The sequence below is a fragment of the Podarcis tiliguerta genome (assembly GCF_965153285.1).
Source record: "Podarcis tiliguerta genome assembly, chromosome: 4".
Taxonomy (NCBI): domain Eukaryota; kingdom Metazoa; phylum Chordata; class Lepidosauria; order Squamata; family Lacertidae; genus Podarcis; species Podarcis tiliguerta.
Window position 1 is genome coordinate 82,316,291 of NC_139537.1, and position 14,697 is coordinate 82,330,987.

General features: G+C 49.6%; 1 protein-coding gene across 1 annotated transcript; it reads right to left on the reverse strand.

Annotated features, from left to right (window-relative positions):
- Positions 1–4,773: 4,773 nt before the first annotated feature.
- POU4F1 (POU class 4 homeobox 1) lies at positions 4,774–7,860 on the reverse strand. Its single transcript, XM_083438003.1, has 2 exons — positions 7,341–7,860; positions 4,774–6,333 (listed from the first exon to the last, which is right to left on the reverse strand). The coding sequence occupies exons 1-2, from the start codon at positions 7,461–7,463 to the stop codon at positions 5,293–5,295; spliced, it is 1,164 nt and encodes a 387-aa protein (XP_083294129.1). The 5' UTR covers positions 7,464–7,860; the 3' UTR covers positions 4,774–5,292.
- Between the last annotated feature and the right edge of the window lie 6,837 nt (positions 7,861–14,697).

Consider the following 14,697-nt stretch of genomic DNA (forward strand, 5'->3'; position numbering starts at 1 on the left):
ACATACATTTTTTAAGAAATCATTTCAATGACGGCCTGAGCAATCCTGAACATGCCTCCTCAGAAGTAAATCCTATTTAATCCAAAGGGGTCAGGCTTGCAGGCTAAGCTTTGACATCAGTCTTAATCATATTTACTCAAAAGGAAGTTCATTTCCTAGTACTACATGATTTGTGATTAGGGACTGTAGCCTTGGGGCGCGATCCGGTGCGCGTTTTCTCGGGAAGCAAGTTTCATTAAGTGAAATGGGACTTACAGCGCCGTCCTAACCTTATCTCCTCAGAAGCAAGCCCTGCTGCGTTCAATCCGGCTTACTCCCAAGGAAGTGTGCATAGGACGGCAGCCTTAAAAATACCACCGGAAAATCTTAGGAGGCGTTTTTCGGATGTAACTTCCACCGAAAACAACTCACTTGGTGCTCAGAACATGCTTTGTTTTTAATCCCAGGGTCCGTTAAAAGACATATCCAGAACACAACCCGTCCCAAGCGATGCACTTGGAAGTCCGGTTGGTGTCAATGGGATAAAATCCGAGCACGTGGTTTAAGGGAAATAAAGCTATAAGGCGGCAGTAGGAAACATGCTTATGAGTAAGCCCAATTGAAGACACTGGGGCTGACTTTTCAGTAACCATGATTGATCTGTAATCTGTTTATATTTAGCTAGAAGTTGCCCAATGAATGGATCAACCCGCATCGCCACCTCCTGCCTCGGGAAAGCTCTTTGCTTCTTTGAGGTCTACATATTAAAATCCCATAGTCCAACTGTACTGTTATTAAATGTTTTAAACTGTTACACATAAAACGATTCATTGCTCTGTTGTTCAGTTTCCCATCGATATTAAAGCTGAAAACTTTGCAAAGTACAAGTGTTTGCCGTTGTTATTTTTTCTATTGCTATTATCATCATTCGCAATCGAAAGCTGTTGTGTTCAACACTCTTTTTTTAAAAAGAAAAAAAGAAAAGAAAAGCTATATAATGACCTTAAGTTGGTCTCTTTCAAGCAACACGTACCATGTTTCTGGTATTTTGAAAGGCCCAATGTGCTGGACCCCAACATTTCTCTTCGAAGGTAGATAATGAAAAATAAAACACGACTTGATATTCATTTTATTTGGTCATTCCTGATTCTCCAAAAATGATATCCGATAGAACTCACGTATAAAATATTTTTTGTTTTTTTGTTTTTGTTTTTTGGTTTTTTTTTACAAATGCATTTTAAAAAATCAGATGACATTTCGAGTTCATAACAAAAGAAACAAATCTGTTCTCGGTGGAAGAATTCTACTTTTTTGTTTGTGTGGGAGGGAACCCAAACCTTTATTTACCCTTTTGTACCCTTTCCCACCTTCTCCAAGAGTTGCTGAAAAAAGAAAAAGAAATCACAGCTTTTGGAAGTTGTCGTATGTTTTACCAGCCACGCGTCTGGATTCACAGGTTTACGGCCCAAAAGACACGGGTTTGGATAAAAGAGAAATAATCACGGGCAGGGCAAGATCTCAGCTTAAAATAAATTCCCCCCTCCCTCTAGTCTGGCACACATACAGTCAAATACCATACTCACATAATGGGTTGTGCCCTACTCAGAGAAGACCCAATGGAATTAATGAGCATGACTACATTCAATTTCGATGGGTCTACCGTGAGCAGGATTTAGTTAACTGCAACCATATTGTAGTTTAGTTAACTCCAACCAGCTGAAATTATTCGTGACATGCAGCACGAAACTACAGAAAGTTTTCTCAGAAGTAAATGCCCTTGACTTCAACGCCGCTCAGCCTTAGACGGCGGCCCTGCGTTTACTGACCTGCGAGTAAGTTCCAGTGCACTAAATGGGGCTTACTTCCGAGTCAAGATGCCTTAGGATCGGGCTGACGTCACGAAGGACTTTAGCTGGATCGGGGTCAGTTTGGTGACTTGGAAGAAGTCGGTGACCAACGGTCAACTCTACTCAGAATACATGGAAGAGATCCCTGTATGGTATTTATTAACCGAAAATAGAAAATAAACATTATTTTCCCTACATCATTAAGTACACATATATGTGCACATATAATCCGGAAGCTACTCTGGCTAGGTTCGCTCACAGATATTTTTCAGAGGAGCAAACTGTTTCAAAAAATAACTTTTGAAGTCCCGTCCCACCCCCGTGCCCCGTTCAAACTTGGTCTTCAATTTTCTGCACTTATGCCGAACAAAGGTCAAGAAACACACGCAGCTAATATATAGTTCATTTTATTCAGAGTATCCATTTCCACATAAGACCTATCTTATAGTAAGGATTTCTGAATTTAGCAGAAAAATACAACTCTCGATTTGTTAAAAATTTTTGGTAGACTCTTTTCTGTCTTGGTTTTTGTCTAAAGGCTTGATGCCTTAATTTTAGTTTAGTTTAGTTTATTTATTTTTAGCAGCCGTGTTTCAGGAAAAGAAAAGGAAAAAAAGGGAGGGGGAGAAACCTCATAAGAAAAATAAGTAATAATTATTAATAATAATACTTTTCTGTTTTTTTTTCCAGGTTTGTTTTATTTGTAGGTGTGCTGGGACAGATCTCCCTGTGGAAGAGTTTGGCGTACAGAAATATTTCTGATGGAAATTAAAAGAATATATATATATAATTTTTTTTTCTTAAGAAAACATCAAGAAGATCCAACCAAGGAGAATGCTCAGCAAACATACATGGACAGGTAGATAATTCAGTGACACGTGGTTGAAATTCGTAGCCATTTTGCCCCCCCTCCCCCTGTGTATTAAAGAAAATATTTACAAACATCTTCCTCATTTATTTTTTTTGTTGCTGCTGTTTGTTTGCTTGCTTTTGCGTTAAGATCTAAATACAAGTAACGTGACAAGGACTCGGTGTGTTGGGGTGTGTGTTTATGTGTGTGTTTTTGTGTGTATCTCCCTGTGTGTGTCTGTGTGTTCGGTGAAAAAACAGGCAGTCCACTGTGCGAAAATCACATCCATCATTCACAAAAATAAAAGGGGCGGGCGGGCGGGCGGGAAAGGAAATAAATCGCTGGAAACTACTGCTCTAAGTTTTCTCTCTTTTTTTTTAGTGCTCAGTTTCGAATGCATAGGACGTTTGCTCTGCAAACAATGATACGAAGAGAAAGAAAGAAGGGTAAAAAGGAAAAAAAGATGCCTTCGACACGCGTTATATAAATTATTAAACCATAAATACTCGCATAAATAATTAAATAAATAAACAAACGAACAAGCAAACCCCCCCGAAGACCTGATCATGGAATCTTTCTGCGCCTTCTCAGGACATGACATGCATCATCTCAGTCCCTCCCCCTCCCTCCCACCCAACCCTGAACCCCCAAATTTCTTTTTATAGGTATTATATTTCCCTCCCCCGAAAAAAAACAACCCCTCTTTTTCACGTTAAATAAATTCTTTTGGAGATTAAAGCATTTCCTGTAAAAGATTCAGAACTCGCCGCTCCCTCTTTCTTCCTCTTGTCTCCCTCCCTCCCGCGCCTTTCCTTCATTGTATACCCGGCTACCATTTCACAGAAGTTAACAGCCCTCCGGTTACGGATGGTTGTTGCCCAAAAAAAGGAGAAAAAAAGAAGAAGCAAGAAGTCACGATCCTTCAGAAACTAGAACTCTCCTGGCCCTACGTGGGAAATCGTATCAGTGCAAAATTCCTTGGTCCCCAACATTTTGTCTATCTAGCTTTTATTATCGAGAGGAAACCAAACACGCAAACGCCCCGCGCGCGCTTTCCTTCACCTCTTAAAATCTAAACACACATCCGAATTCTTTGCAGTGGCGAGTTTCACAATAGGAGTTCGGGTTCCCTTCCTGGGTTAAAAAGAAAAACCTCTTCCAGTAGAAACCTCTGCACCCTTAACTCGGAAGTAAATCTCACTGGACTTGCGAACGTGCAAGGAAGGGCGCAGAGGTTTGCAGGAAAAACCAACAAACCCAAAGCAGGACTTTCCGTACCTGCAGGAAGCTAAATTGACCGGTGGGTTAAAGGTGATGCTAAAACCTCCATTCAAACGAACCCGCTTCCCAACACCAGGTACCAGAAAGGTCGTGGGAACACAGTTTTGTTTTTTTGTGCTACATATCTACCCGGGCGCCTGAAAGGGAAGGGGGAATAAATAAAAGCGAGTGGGCCACGACTTTTGATTTGTACGCTGCTTGTATCCAACAGAAAATACAACGAAATAAAACAACTTAATGACCCCCCCCCCAACTTTCGCAGGGTAGGGAGGGGAGTTTGTAGCTTCTGAAACAGAGACGCTCTTTGGGCAAAATTCCTCACGACAAACATCACCAAGAATCCAGGAGGACTCTTCTTGCTAACCACGTCTCCTCCTCGCCTAACCGCAGGCCTCCACGCCCCCCCCCCAAGTCGCCCGCAATCCCAAGAACATGGAGCGATGCACATCGGTCAACTTCGTTAAAAAGGAAATAAAAATAGCTTCAAAGAAAGAAACCATTTGTGGGAAGGAGGGACAATGAGGTGGGGGGGGGGGGCGCAACGAAAAGCAAAAAATGCAAGACGAAAACAAAACACGCCATGAGCAGCACATCTTCACCCCCCACAACCACCCCCCAGCTTAGGTTTCTGCGCTCTCTGCCCTCCTGCTTCCAAGCAGCGATTTTGTACAAATCCTTCTGGATGGGCTCTTGCGCGCGCGCAGGCGCGCCCGTCTGTCTGCAAAACATCTATGTGCATGGGCTTAGGCTGCAATTCGCCTTCTCTTTCCAAAGGGATCACACTCAAAAAGTGAACTCTCTATCTCTCCCCCCCGCTCTCTCCCCACGGCCCCCCCCCCACACGCCCCGGCCTTTTAGACGCACACATGTGCTTGAGCTTATTTTCGGAATGCTTCGTTTCTCTGAAGCGACTCGCTTTTCGTTTGATTTGTGCCCCCCTCCCGCCCCCCTCCATTGGTCCTCGGTCAGTCCCCAAGCGGTCGCCCCCTCCCAAGAGTCTCTAGTCCAAACGAGAAGTCCGTGGGGTCCCCCAACTCAGACCCTCTCCACGCTCCCTTGCCTTTTGCGCCCTTTCTACAAAACAAACGAAGCCCCCCCAAAAGCGTGCCTCCTCCCTCTCTCCCTGTCCATTCTCTGGGGGAAATTTTGACTGCGAGGGCCTTTTGTCTTAGGTCAAAGGTTGTTTTTTAAATTTTTTTTTTTTTTTGCTTGGGTGGGATCGGAGAGGCGGCCAGTTATTATTTTGTCTGTCTTTCTCTCTCTGCGTGTGTGTCTGTGTCTGTCTGTGTGTCTTTTTGTCCGTCTGTGTTTTTGTTTTTTTAAATTATTTTTTTTTCAGTAGGTGGCGGAGAATTTCATTCTCTTTTGCTTCTGTCTCTGGTTGCAAAACCAAACCCTCACCACGTTCTTTTTGAGGTCCAGTTTCTCGGCGATGGCCGCGATCTTCTCGGACGAAGGCCGCGGCTGCACGGCGAAGTAAGCCTCGAGGGAGCGCTTCTCCGGCGCAGCGATGGAAGTCCGCTTGCGCTTCTTCTCGCCCCCGTTGAAAAGCTCGGGCTTGTTCATTTTCTCGCGCTGCGCGCCCTCGGCCTCCTCCAGCCAGGCCTGCAGGATGGGCTTGAGCGCGATCATGTTGTTGTGAGACAGCGTAAGCGACTCGAAGCGGCAGATGGTGCTTTGGCTCAGAGAGCCCACGCCCGGGATCTTCAGGTTCGCGAGCGCAGAGCCCACGTCGGCTTGCGTGACGCCCAGCTTGATGCGCCGCTGCTTGAAGCGCTCGGCGAATGCCTCCAGCTCGCGAGGGTCCGTGTCCGAGTCGCAGATGGACGCCAGGCCAGCGGCGCCCACCGCCGCAGCCGCAGCTGCAGCCGCCTGGCCGGCCGCGCTGCCGCCGTGGTGCGCCGCCACCAGCCCCGGGTGCGGCAGCCCCGACGGCATGTTCATGGCGGCCGCCGGGTGCGCCAAGTGGCCCAGGCCGTGCATGTGCGCGTGCGGATGCGCCGAGGTGGAGATGAGGCCCCCACCTCCTCCGCCGCCCCCGCCGCCGCCTCCTCCGCCGCCGCCTCCACCTCCGCCGCCGCCCGCCCCGTCGTGTCCCCCGCCGCCGGTCATGAGCGCCAGCGAGGGGGAAGTGATGTGCTCCAGAAGGTCGCCGGGCTCCAGCGCTTGGTGGTGGTGATGGTGGTGGTGGTGATGGTGGTGACCCAACGGCACCGTCGACGTGGAGGTGCACGGCACGCTGTTCATGGTGTGGTAGGTGGCGTCGGGTTTGAACGGGTGGCTCTTGCCCTGCGACACGGCGATGTCGACCGCCGCCAAAGCCTCGGCCCTCGCTAGCAGCGTCTCGTCCAGGCTGGCGAAGATGTTGCTCTGCAGCTGCAAGCGACAGGGGAAGAAACGAGGCGGAGAGGGAGCAACGGAGCCGGGAAGGGGAAGGGGAGCGTGGGGGAGAAGGGAAGGGACGGAGGGGAAAAGCCATGGGGGAAAAGAGAGAGACAAAATTAGCGCCAAAACAGAGAGAAGAAGAAGGGGAAAGGGGGCCGAGGAGGGAAGCAAGGGTCAGGTTGGAATAAAGGAAGGAGGAAATTTAAAAAAATGGAACGGTGCAGAAGAAAGGAGGGATGGGATAAAAGGAAAAGTTGTTCGTAAATGTATTGGAGAGGGGTGAGCAGGTCGGAGAGAAAGGAGGGGAAGGAGGAACGGAAGAGGAAGGCAAGGAGAGGGGAAAGAGGCGGCGCACAGAAGGCAGAAACAGGAGAGCATAGGAATGTAATGGGGGCAGCGGAGAGAGAAGGGTGGTCATGTTGGGACAGCATTGAGGGGGAGGCGCGGTGGGGAGGGGGGAGATGGATGGGAAGATCAGAAGAAGGGAATTGGCGGTGGGGCGGTGGGTGGGGGGGGGGGGGAGAGAGGTTAAGCAACAGGAACGCCGAGAAGTTTTATATATATATATAAATGCAATTGCCCGAGGAGAAGGGTGGCGAGTGGGGGAATCCGAGGCCGTGCCAGGAGCGGCGGATGCAGGAGTGAGAGAAAGTGTCCGAGCGAGGGAGAAGGGACGGAAGGGAGCTCAGCCGCTGTCGGCTGGGGCCGCCGGGTCTCTCTCTCACACACACACATACACACACACGGGCACATTCCTTTCGTGGGGAGCGGGGAGATCGAGTTCCAGCTAGGACCCGGGAGCCAAAGTGATGCAGAGGTGGAGGGAAGCCGCGCGAACCCCGGTTCTTAACCCTGGATCTGCAGAGAAGGGGAGAGAGGGAGGGGACGCGGCTGGATCCATGCAAGAGAGAGAGGGACGGAGCGGGAGGGGGGGGGGAGCGGGAGTCAAGGCGCCGGGAGGGCGAGCGGGGAACTCCGGCTGGCGGCGGGTCCCTTACCGGCGGAGTTGGAAGACACGCTCTCCTTATTGCTTCGGAGCTGGAGTGCAGCGACGGGTACTTGTGCTCCGGGAGGGTGGGGTGCATGGCGAAGTGCGGCTGCTTGCTGTTCATGGACATCATCTTGAAGGCTTGCGGTGGAACAACAACCAAAAACGAAAAGAGGGAAGAAGAAGAAGAAAAGAAAAAAGAGAGAGAGAGAAAGGAAAAACAACAACCCCGAAATCCACCCAAGGCGCCGCAAGCGTGCGGGGAGAAAAGAGCTCTACTAGCGCCGGAGCTCAACGAGGCGGCGGCGGCGGCGCATCCGAGGCTGCTGGCGCTTGGAGCTCCCCGGGAGCGCGCACGCCAAGCCTCCCTGCAAGCCTCGCCGTCTGACTTATCTGCCTGCTCTATCCCAAGGCTGGCAGGAGATGCGCTCGCCTTACACCTGAGCCCCACATCCCGTGGCTCCCCGACCGGCTCTCCCTCTCGCGAGAACTGGCGACGCCAGTTTTGATAGACTGGCCCGCTCTCTCTCTCTCTCCTCCTCCTTCCTCTGCACGCTCCCTCCCCCCTCCCTCCTTCTCTCCTCCTCCTCTTCCCCCCGCCCCCGCAGTCGCATCTTCCTGCTCACGTCTAAGCAGAGAGCCGGAGCCTGCCGCTCCGGTGACAAAGGCCAAGGCAGCTGCTGTTACACCTGGAGCTCCGACACGTGTGCCGCTGGCACACGGACAGATGTGCTGATGTGTGCGGGGGAGGGGGGGGTCTAGGCGCCGCGCGCGCCCGGTTGTGTGTGTGTGTGCGCGCTCGCCCACCCGCCCGCCCATAGAATCCATTAGGACGAAGCATGTATTTTTCTAGCTCCAGAAGAGGTGCAAAGCAGCGGATGAGAGCTGGGTTAGCGCGTTTGGATACCTTTTCTCGCTCTCCTGGTTTAAAAGCAGCGGCGGGCTTCTCGCAGAACTGCGCTTTTTTTTCTTTTCGGTTTGCGATTTGTCTGTTTCCTGGTCGCTGTTGGCCAAACCAGCCATTAACTGTGTCGTTGTAGCAATAGGTTGTGTGAATGTGGTCAAAGCATGGTTGTGTTCTTTAAGTTCTCTTTTGCTGGAGGCGAGTCGTCCTGGTGGTCCTATTCCGCTGGGCCCGTCATGCCTAGCCGATCCACAACTCCCCCCCGGAAAGAAGCGCTTGAAGGGTAAGCCGAACTGGCTCCATCGCCTTCCACAAAACGATTGTCCCGTCGTCGTCCCCACCACCACCCTTCCTAAAACAAGCAATTCTGGAAGTAAGTTCCGTTGAAATCAGTGGGGTCTGCTTCCAGGCGAACGTGTTTAGCTGGGCTGGGACTGTAAGACTGAGAGCCCTCATTCTCCGATGGGGTCAGGGGGACTTCATGTAGGAATGTATACAACCCACACTTCACAAAGAAGTCGGTGGGGTTTTCCTTCTCCCACATCAACAAGCCGACAGGATCGGGTTAGCTAAATCAGCTGGAGTTCAGGGGTCTTATGTTTAGCCGGGTTGTCGTTGCGCATTGGGAATTATTATTTTTTGCTGCTGCTGCTGATTTCTTTAAAAGGGTTCCTTTAAAAAAGGAGACTTTGCAGCATTTCTGTAGATGCTATTTGTCTCTTTGTGCTTCGGGAGGCGACATCTTTCGGGAGGGCATGCCTCTTCGAAGAGACTCCTTCTCATCTGTAAGAATGTCATTTGCTAGTCACCGAGTCACTCAGCCCAAATGCAGGCTGCTTTAGGAAATCAATAGATTCCTGTTTGGAACGAGTCTCCTAGAAGGTTTCACACACACCCTCGCTTGTGTGTATGTGTGTCTGAAGGACCTCAACCTCATTGATCTCCATGTGCATTCAGACCCACGTGGCATCACCTGGGTGCTGAGCGCCCACTCCCGCCCCTCGGATGGTGCTTGCTTGGTGCGGGGCAAAGTCACGGCTCTTGACAGTGCAGACGGCTCAATTGAACCGGGGAGTCCAGACAGACTGATTCGAAAAAGACGCGGTCTCCTGCACGTTTACAAAGGGAGTTTGCTTACTCCAGGGAGCGTTAAGGAAGGAAGGAAGGAAGGAAGGAAGGAAGGAAGGAAGGAAGGAAGGGGTTAATGGAGAACAGGACTGGAGAGAGGGAGAGAGGGTCTGTTCCTCGGGATCTAGCAGGGGCACGCTTACTTGGAAGCAAATTCAACTGTAATAAATGGGGTGTGTAAGTGTGTTTAGAATTTCTCTTGTCGTTGTCAACTCACCCACCCCAGTTCCCGGTTTCGCTTCCGCTACTGTTGACACGTGATTTGTTCATATAGAGTACTGACCCTAAGGCATATAGAGCGAAGGCCATTTTTGCTTCATGCAACCTTACAACTGCGAGGCCAGCCCCTATATTATCCCCATTCCCGTGGAAGAAAAACTGAGGCTGAGCGGGCGGGAAGGCAGTCTTGGTAAGCCAAGTCTGTAAACGGATCTGAACCTGTCTCCATCGCTTTTAGACGATCCTCCACCTCCCACGCTATATATTCTAAGCAAAGGACCTTAAAACAGTGGAGACGACTTTCCGGAGTGACAGGAAGGCAGGCTGATACGAATTGTTCTTCTTGGTGGCTTGCTCAGAATGGGGCCTCCGCCAAGCACCCCAAGAAAGAACGGCTCTGTACAAGCTGCGACCCCCCCACCCCCCACTTTATCTCAGCAGAATTCCACCGCAGGCTGTAAAACCAGCCTTGCCTCTGAATAATAACACAAGATAGATATGTAAAATAATTGGAGAAGGAGGCGGCGGCGGCGGGTCTTCAGCAAGGAATCTGCGTCCCCCGCCTCGAGTCCTCCTCCAGGAGCAGTGGGCGAGCCGCATGTTCCTGGCGCCGAGATTTGTGTACACACACACCCGCCCGCCACGAAAACCCACATTTTCCATCATACGCCTTCCCCCTGTTTTCTCCCGCAGCCAGAGAGGCTATAGCGCTCATTAATTTCTGTCTCCATCCTTGAATGTGTCCCGTGGGGTTCCTGGATTCAAATTTATCTCGGTGAAATATGTCCTGGGAACTCAAACATTCTGATCTGCTGTGCATGGAGGGCTGGCATTATTTATCTTGCTGATTCTCCTATATAATGGCTAATTATTGTTCTCTTATTAGAGACGTCTGCTTGGTACTGGCTCGAGATGCCTCGTCTTCGGAGCCTTGGTGCACATATTATGCCTCAGTCGATAGTTTGGAACAGGCTGAGTTGTAAGGGATCCATTCACCAAGAGTAATGTTGGGGGTTTCCCGACCGCTTGGCGAGGGTCCTTGGAGAGATCTGGAAAGCCAGAGAGCTTGCGGGGCACACCACCTGAGGCAGAATGGCTCAGTCAAATTGTTCGCCTTGCGGGATGTTAAGGGTGAAGACAGGCGTCTTAAGGGTGAAGACAGAAGCGTTAAGGGTGAAGACAGACGTAAAGTATTGACTGTGGTGGAAGTGCTTTAGACATACAACTGCTGCCTTCCTGGGCATGTACTCTTTTCAAAAGAATCCCCACACACTTACAGTGCCAACCTGTGCATATCTAGGCAGGAGCAAGCCATTCAGTTCAGTTATGGGACTTGCTCCCAGTTAAGTGTGCAGAGGATGGCCGCCTTAGACTAAGTTCCCCCAGATCAAAAGCTTTTCCAGTAGACCTTGTGGATCTGAATCACTTCTGGGACATGACTCTTGATCTTGAGTTGGGAAACGTTGGGTGTAAAGCCTTTACTGGTCTTTAAAAAAAAAAAAGAGGGGAGGGGAGCCAGTGTTCAGAAGATGCGAAGAATTTAGTCGTGGCACAGAGATTGCAAAAAAGAACAGAGAAAGCGTTGGAAAACCTGCTAAGTTTGTGTGTGTGTGTGTGTGTGTGTGTGTGTGAGAGAGAGAGAGAGAGAGAGAGAGAGAGAGAGAGAAGACACAAAGCGGAGTATTTGCAAGACAAGAACAGGTCCTTAGGTTCATTCATTAAATTTGCATTCTTTCCCTCGCTATAGATGAAGTTTTTGCTTTTGTCTTGGTTTGCATCATAGGATATCTCTATCTTCTGAACCCTACGTTCAACCCTAAACATTGCCATTGGGTTTTCCAAGGAATGACCTACTACTACATAATGTATGTGAAACTTTTTAGTAAGCGATGTACAAATGTTTCTTCTTCTTCTTCTTCTTCTTCTTCTTCTTCTTCTTCTTCTTCTTCTTCTTCTTCTTCTTCTTCTTCTTCTTCTCCTCCTCCTCCTCCTCCTCCTCCTCCTCCTCCTCCTCATCCGCACCACGCATACTGCAAACTGAAGGCCACAGACTATCTTGAGGCTTTTCAGGAATTCTCAGTGCTGGACAGCTCCCCGTCCCGTCGCGTCATTGCCAGACCACTTGCCTATAGGGGACAGCTATAACAACGACATCGCGGTTCCCTTCGATCAATTTGCCTCGGTGTAACTTTAGACTGTCTTCCCACTTACACAGAATTCTTCGCCAGAGACCTTTTCTACTCAACAGAAGCCGGAGATGGTGTGTGTGTGTGTGGCTTTTCTTCCTACAGCAAGGTCTTTCCATAATCAATCTTTTCTCTCGCCCCCTGCTTTCCTAGCTGATGTCAGATGAGATGTGGGGGAGGGAATGGATCCCAAAGATAGTGGACGTACCCTACAAATTATATGAAGATGATTTATTTGTATCTGTATTTCTTGTCAGATGACACAGAAAGAATCTCCAGGTTAGGAGAATAGGGTGGCAAAGACCCCCAACCTTGGAGGTGCGAGGCCACAGAGGTGTCCGTTTCCCCCCCTCCTTTATTTTATTTTATTTTAAGCATTTGTACCCCTCTGTGCAGCCGAAAGTCTCCCAGAGCCCTTACACGAGATCAAAACAAGACACTCCCTACTCGCAGGTTTACATTCTAACAAAGAAACAAACAAAAATACAACACAAGGGAAAAGAGACAAGGGAGAAAGAGGAAGTAATCGAGAATTACTTCTGACACCTAGTTCCTACACGCAACTTAGAATGCCTTCTTCATCTATCAGCCTGGCTTGGGCTGCACACCTTCGAACACGTGACCTGAGAGTAAGTCCTACTGAATTCAGTGGGGCGTGCTCCTCTGTAGACACGAATACAGCATTGCAGTGGAGGAGCCCAAAGTTTCCTCTCGGAAGAGGTTCTGATTGCCAGTTGTGCGAGGTTACAAGTAAAGGTTGACTAATACGTGACACGCGGTCGTGAGAACGCGCCCCGAGGCCCATCATCACCCCTGTTTTCCCCGCTGTTTCTTGCGGCGCTCACTTGGTTCTTAATTGGGTAAGCAGCAGGCGCTTGGGTATAAGCGAGTCCAACCACGATCGGGATTCGCTAGCTGCGTTTCTGAGCATTTGACCTTTCCCCACCGAGATCAGGCCAGCCGTTTGTTTCCAAAAGGGGGTTAAGGTGGGGAGGAAGAAACAGGATCTGTCCCCGCATTTCCAGAAACCAGCTGCTCTGGCTTTCTCTGCTTGCAAAGGGACTGAGAGGCTGGATAGATGTTGGGTCCCTGCTCTCGTCTGGTCCAGAGACCCCTTTCTGCACAACTTACACACAAAGCGCTTTCTCCCCCTCCAGGAACTTGGCTGACCTGCAGACCGCCTCTCCCACGGGCCTCCTAATATATTTTAATACTCGCTGTTATTCCTAATGGGCGCTTTTTTCCATGCTCATGAATACTGATGGCTATAAACACTCCAGCTTGGAGGATCTAAAGTCCACCGGAGACCCGCGGCTGGGCTGTACTCCTGGTCTTTTTCTTTTTCTTCTTTTTTAAAATGACCACTCAAAACCAGAGGGAGACAAGTGCATTTGGTCGAACAGTCGCGGCGCAGAAGCTCACCACTTTCTTTCTCTTGCACACACTTGAAAAAGTAGGAAGATTCCCTTTAAAACAAACAAACTGGGGGCAGAAAAAAAGATATTAAATTAGCGTCGTGTTGTCTCGCTTGTTCGGAGTAAAAAATAAAGCTATTGCTATGTGGAACCCAAAATAGTTCGATTTCTTGTTGGAAGGCCCCATGAAAGGCCTCGATCCCCAAAGGAAGGAAACCCCACCTTCCTTCCTAGTATTATGGACTGCTATAGAGTCTTTCTGATAATCACAGAGGCAGGGGTGCCAAGTTGAATAAAATATTGGAGGGGGAGCCCCAGATAAGCCCCGCCCTGCACAATCGATCACATGACGCGGTGCACGGACACTATTTGAATGACAATGCCCATCAACTTTGGGGTCTCTCAAATATTTTATTGGGGGGACCGAAGACCCCTCGGCCCCTAGGAGTTGGCTCGTACGTCTCGCCATGGGCTTCAGCCCTTAGTGATTTCGTCTCAGCGTTTATCCAGTAATGAAAATACCCATATTTCACCCCGAGGTAATACATCTTTACTTCGAGGTAAGTCCCGTGAATTTGAACGGTACGTGCTTTTCAGCTGATCTTGAGGTTTTACGGTCCTCCTCCAAATACATCCGGTTTGCGCCACTCTCTTCGCCTCTTTGCATCTTTACCAGGGAGTAAGGCAGCCAGACTTATTTAGCAGTGTGACGTTACACGTGTTTAGGCCACCCACAGCTCGGTGGTGCAAACGTTGCAGCTCAGTCCTAAGCATGCCTAACTATGAAATAAAGTCCAAAGTCTTAAGGCAGTTTTTCGCGTCACCTTTCCCCCCTAAACGCCTCTTGGAAATCTCACTGATCCTCGAATTTGGATTGCGTCCTTTTTGGTCCTTTGGTTTGAGCCAAGTACTGATCTTGTAGATCGCTCTCTTCATTTTCCTTGCCTCCCCAACTGCCAACGCTTCACAGGTGCAAGTCCACCGTTTGAGAACTGTAGCATCCTAGCGGCGACCTGCACGTGTGAATCTGCCACCACCAGGGTTCAAAAACAGCGCGAATGGGACCTTCTCAACTGGCTTAGGCCAGTTGGCTGTTTGAGTAGAGTCAGTTCACACATTCAGTGTCAGCCACCAGGTACTGAGACATTGAAGGAACCTAGTAATACAGAGAGCGTGTGAGAACCAGTCTTCTGTAAGTTTTGAGATATGGGATGCAGTGTTCCTCAAACGTGGGTCCCCAGCTGGTTTCGGACTACAGTTCCCATCATCCCTGACCACTGGTACTGCTAGTTAAGGATGATGAGAGTTGTAATCCAACAACTGCTGGAGACCCAAGTTTGAGAAACGCTTCATTGGAACAAACTTGTGTGGTCCTCTGGCTGTGGTTGGACTTAGATTTCCATAAACCCTGGAGAGCATGGGCAGTTGCCAGGGATGATGGGTGCTGGAGTCCAAGCACATCTGGGCGGCCACAGGTGCCCTATCCTTGTCCTCAAGCGTGCTGGAGGATGGCAA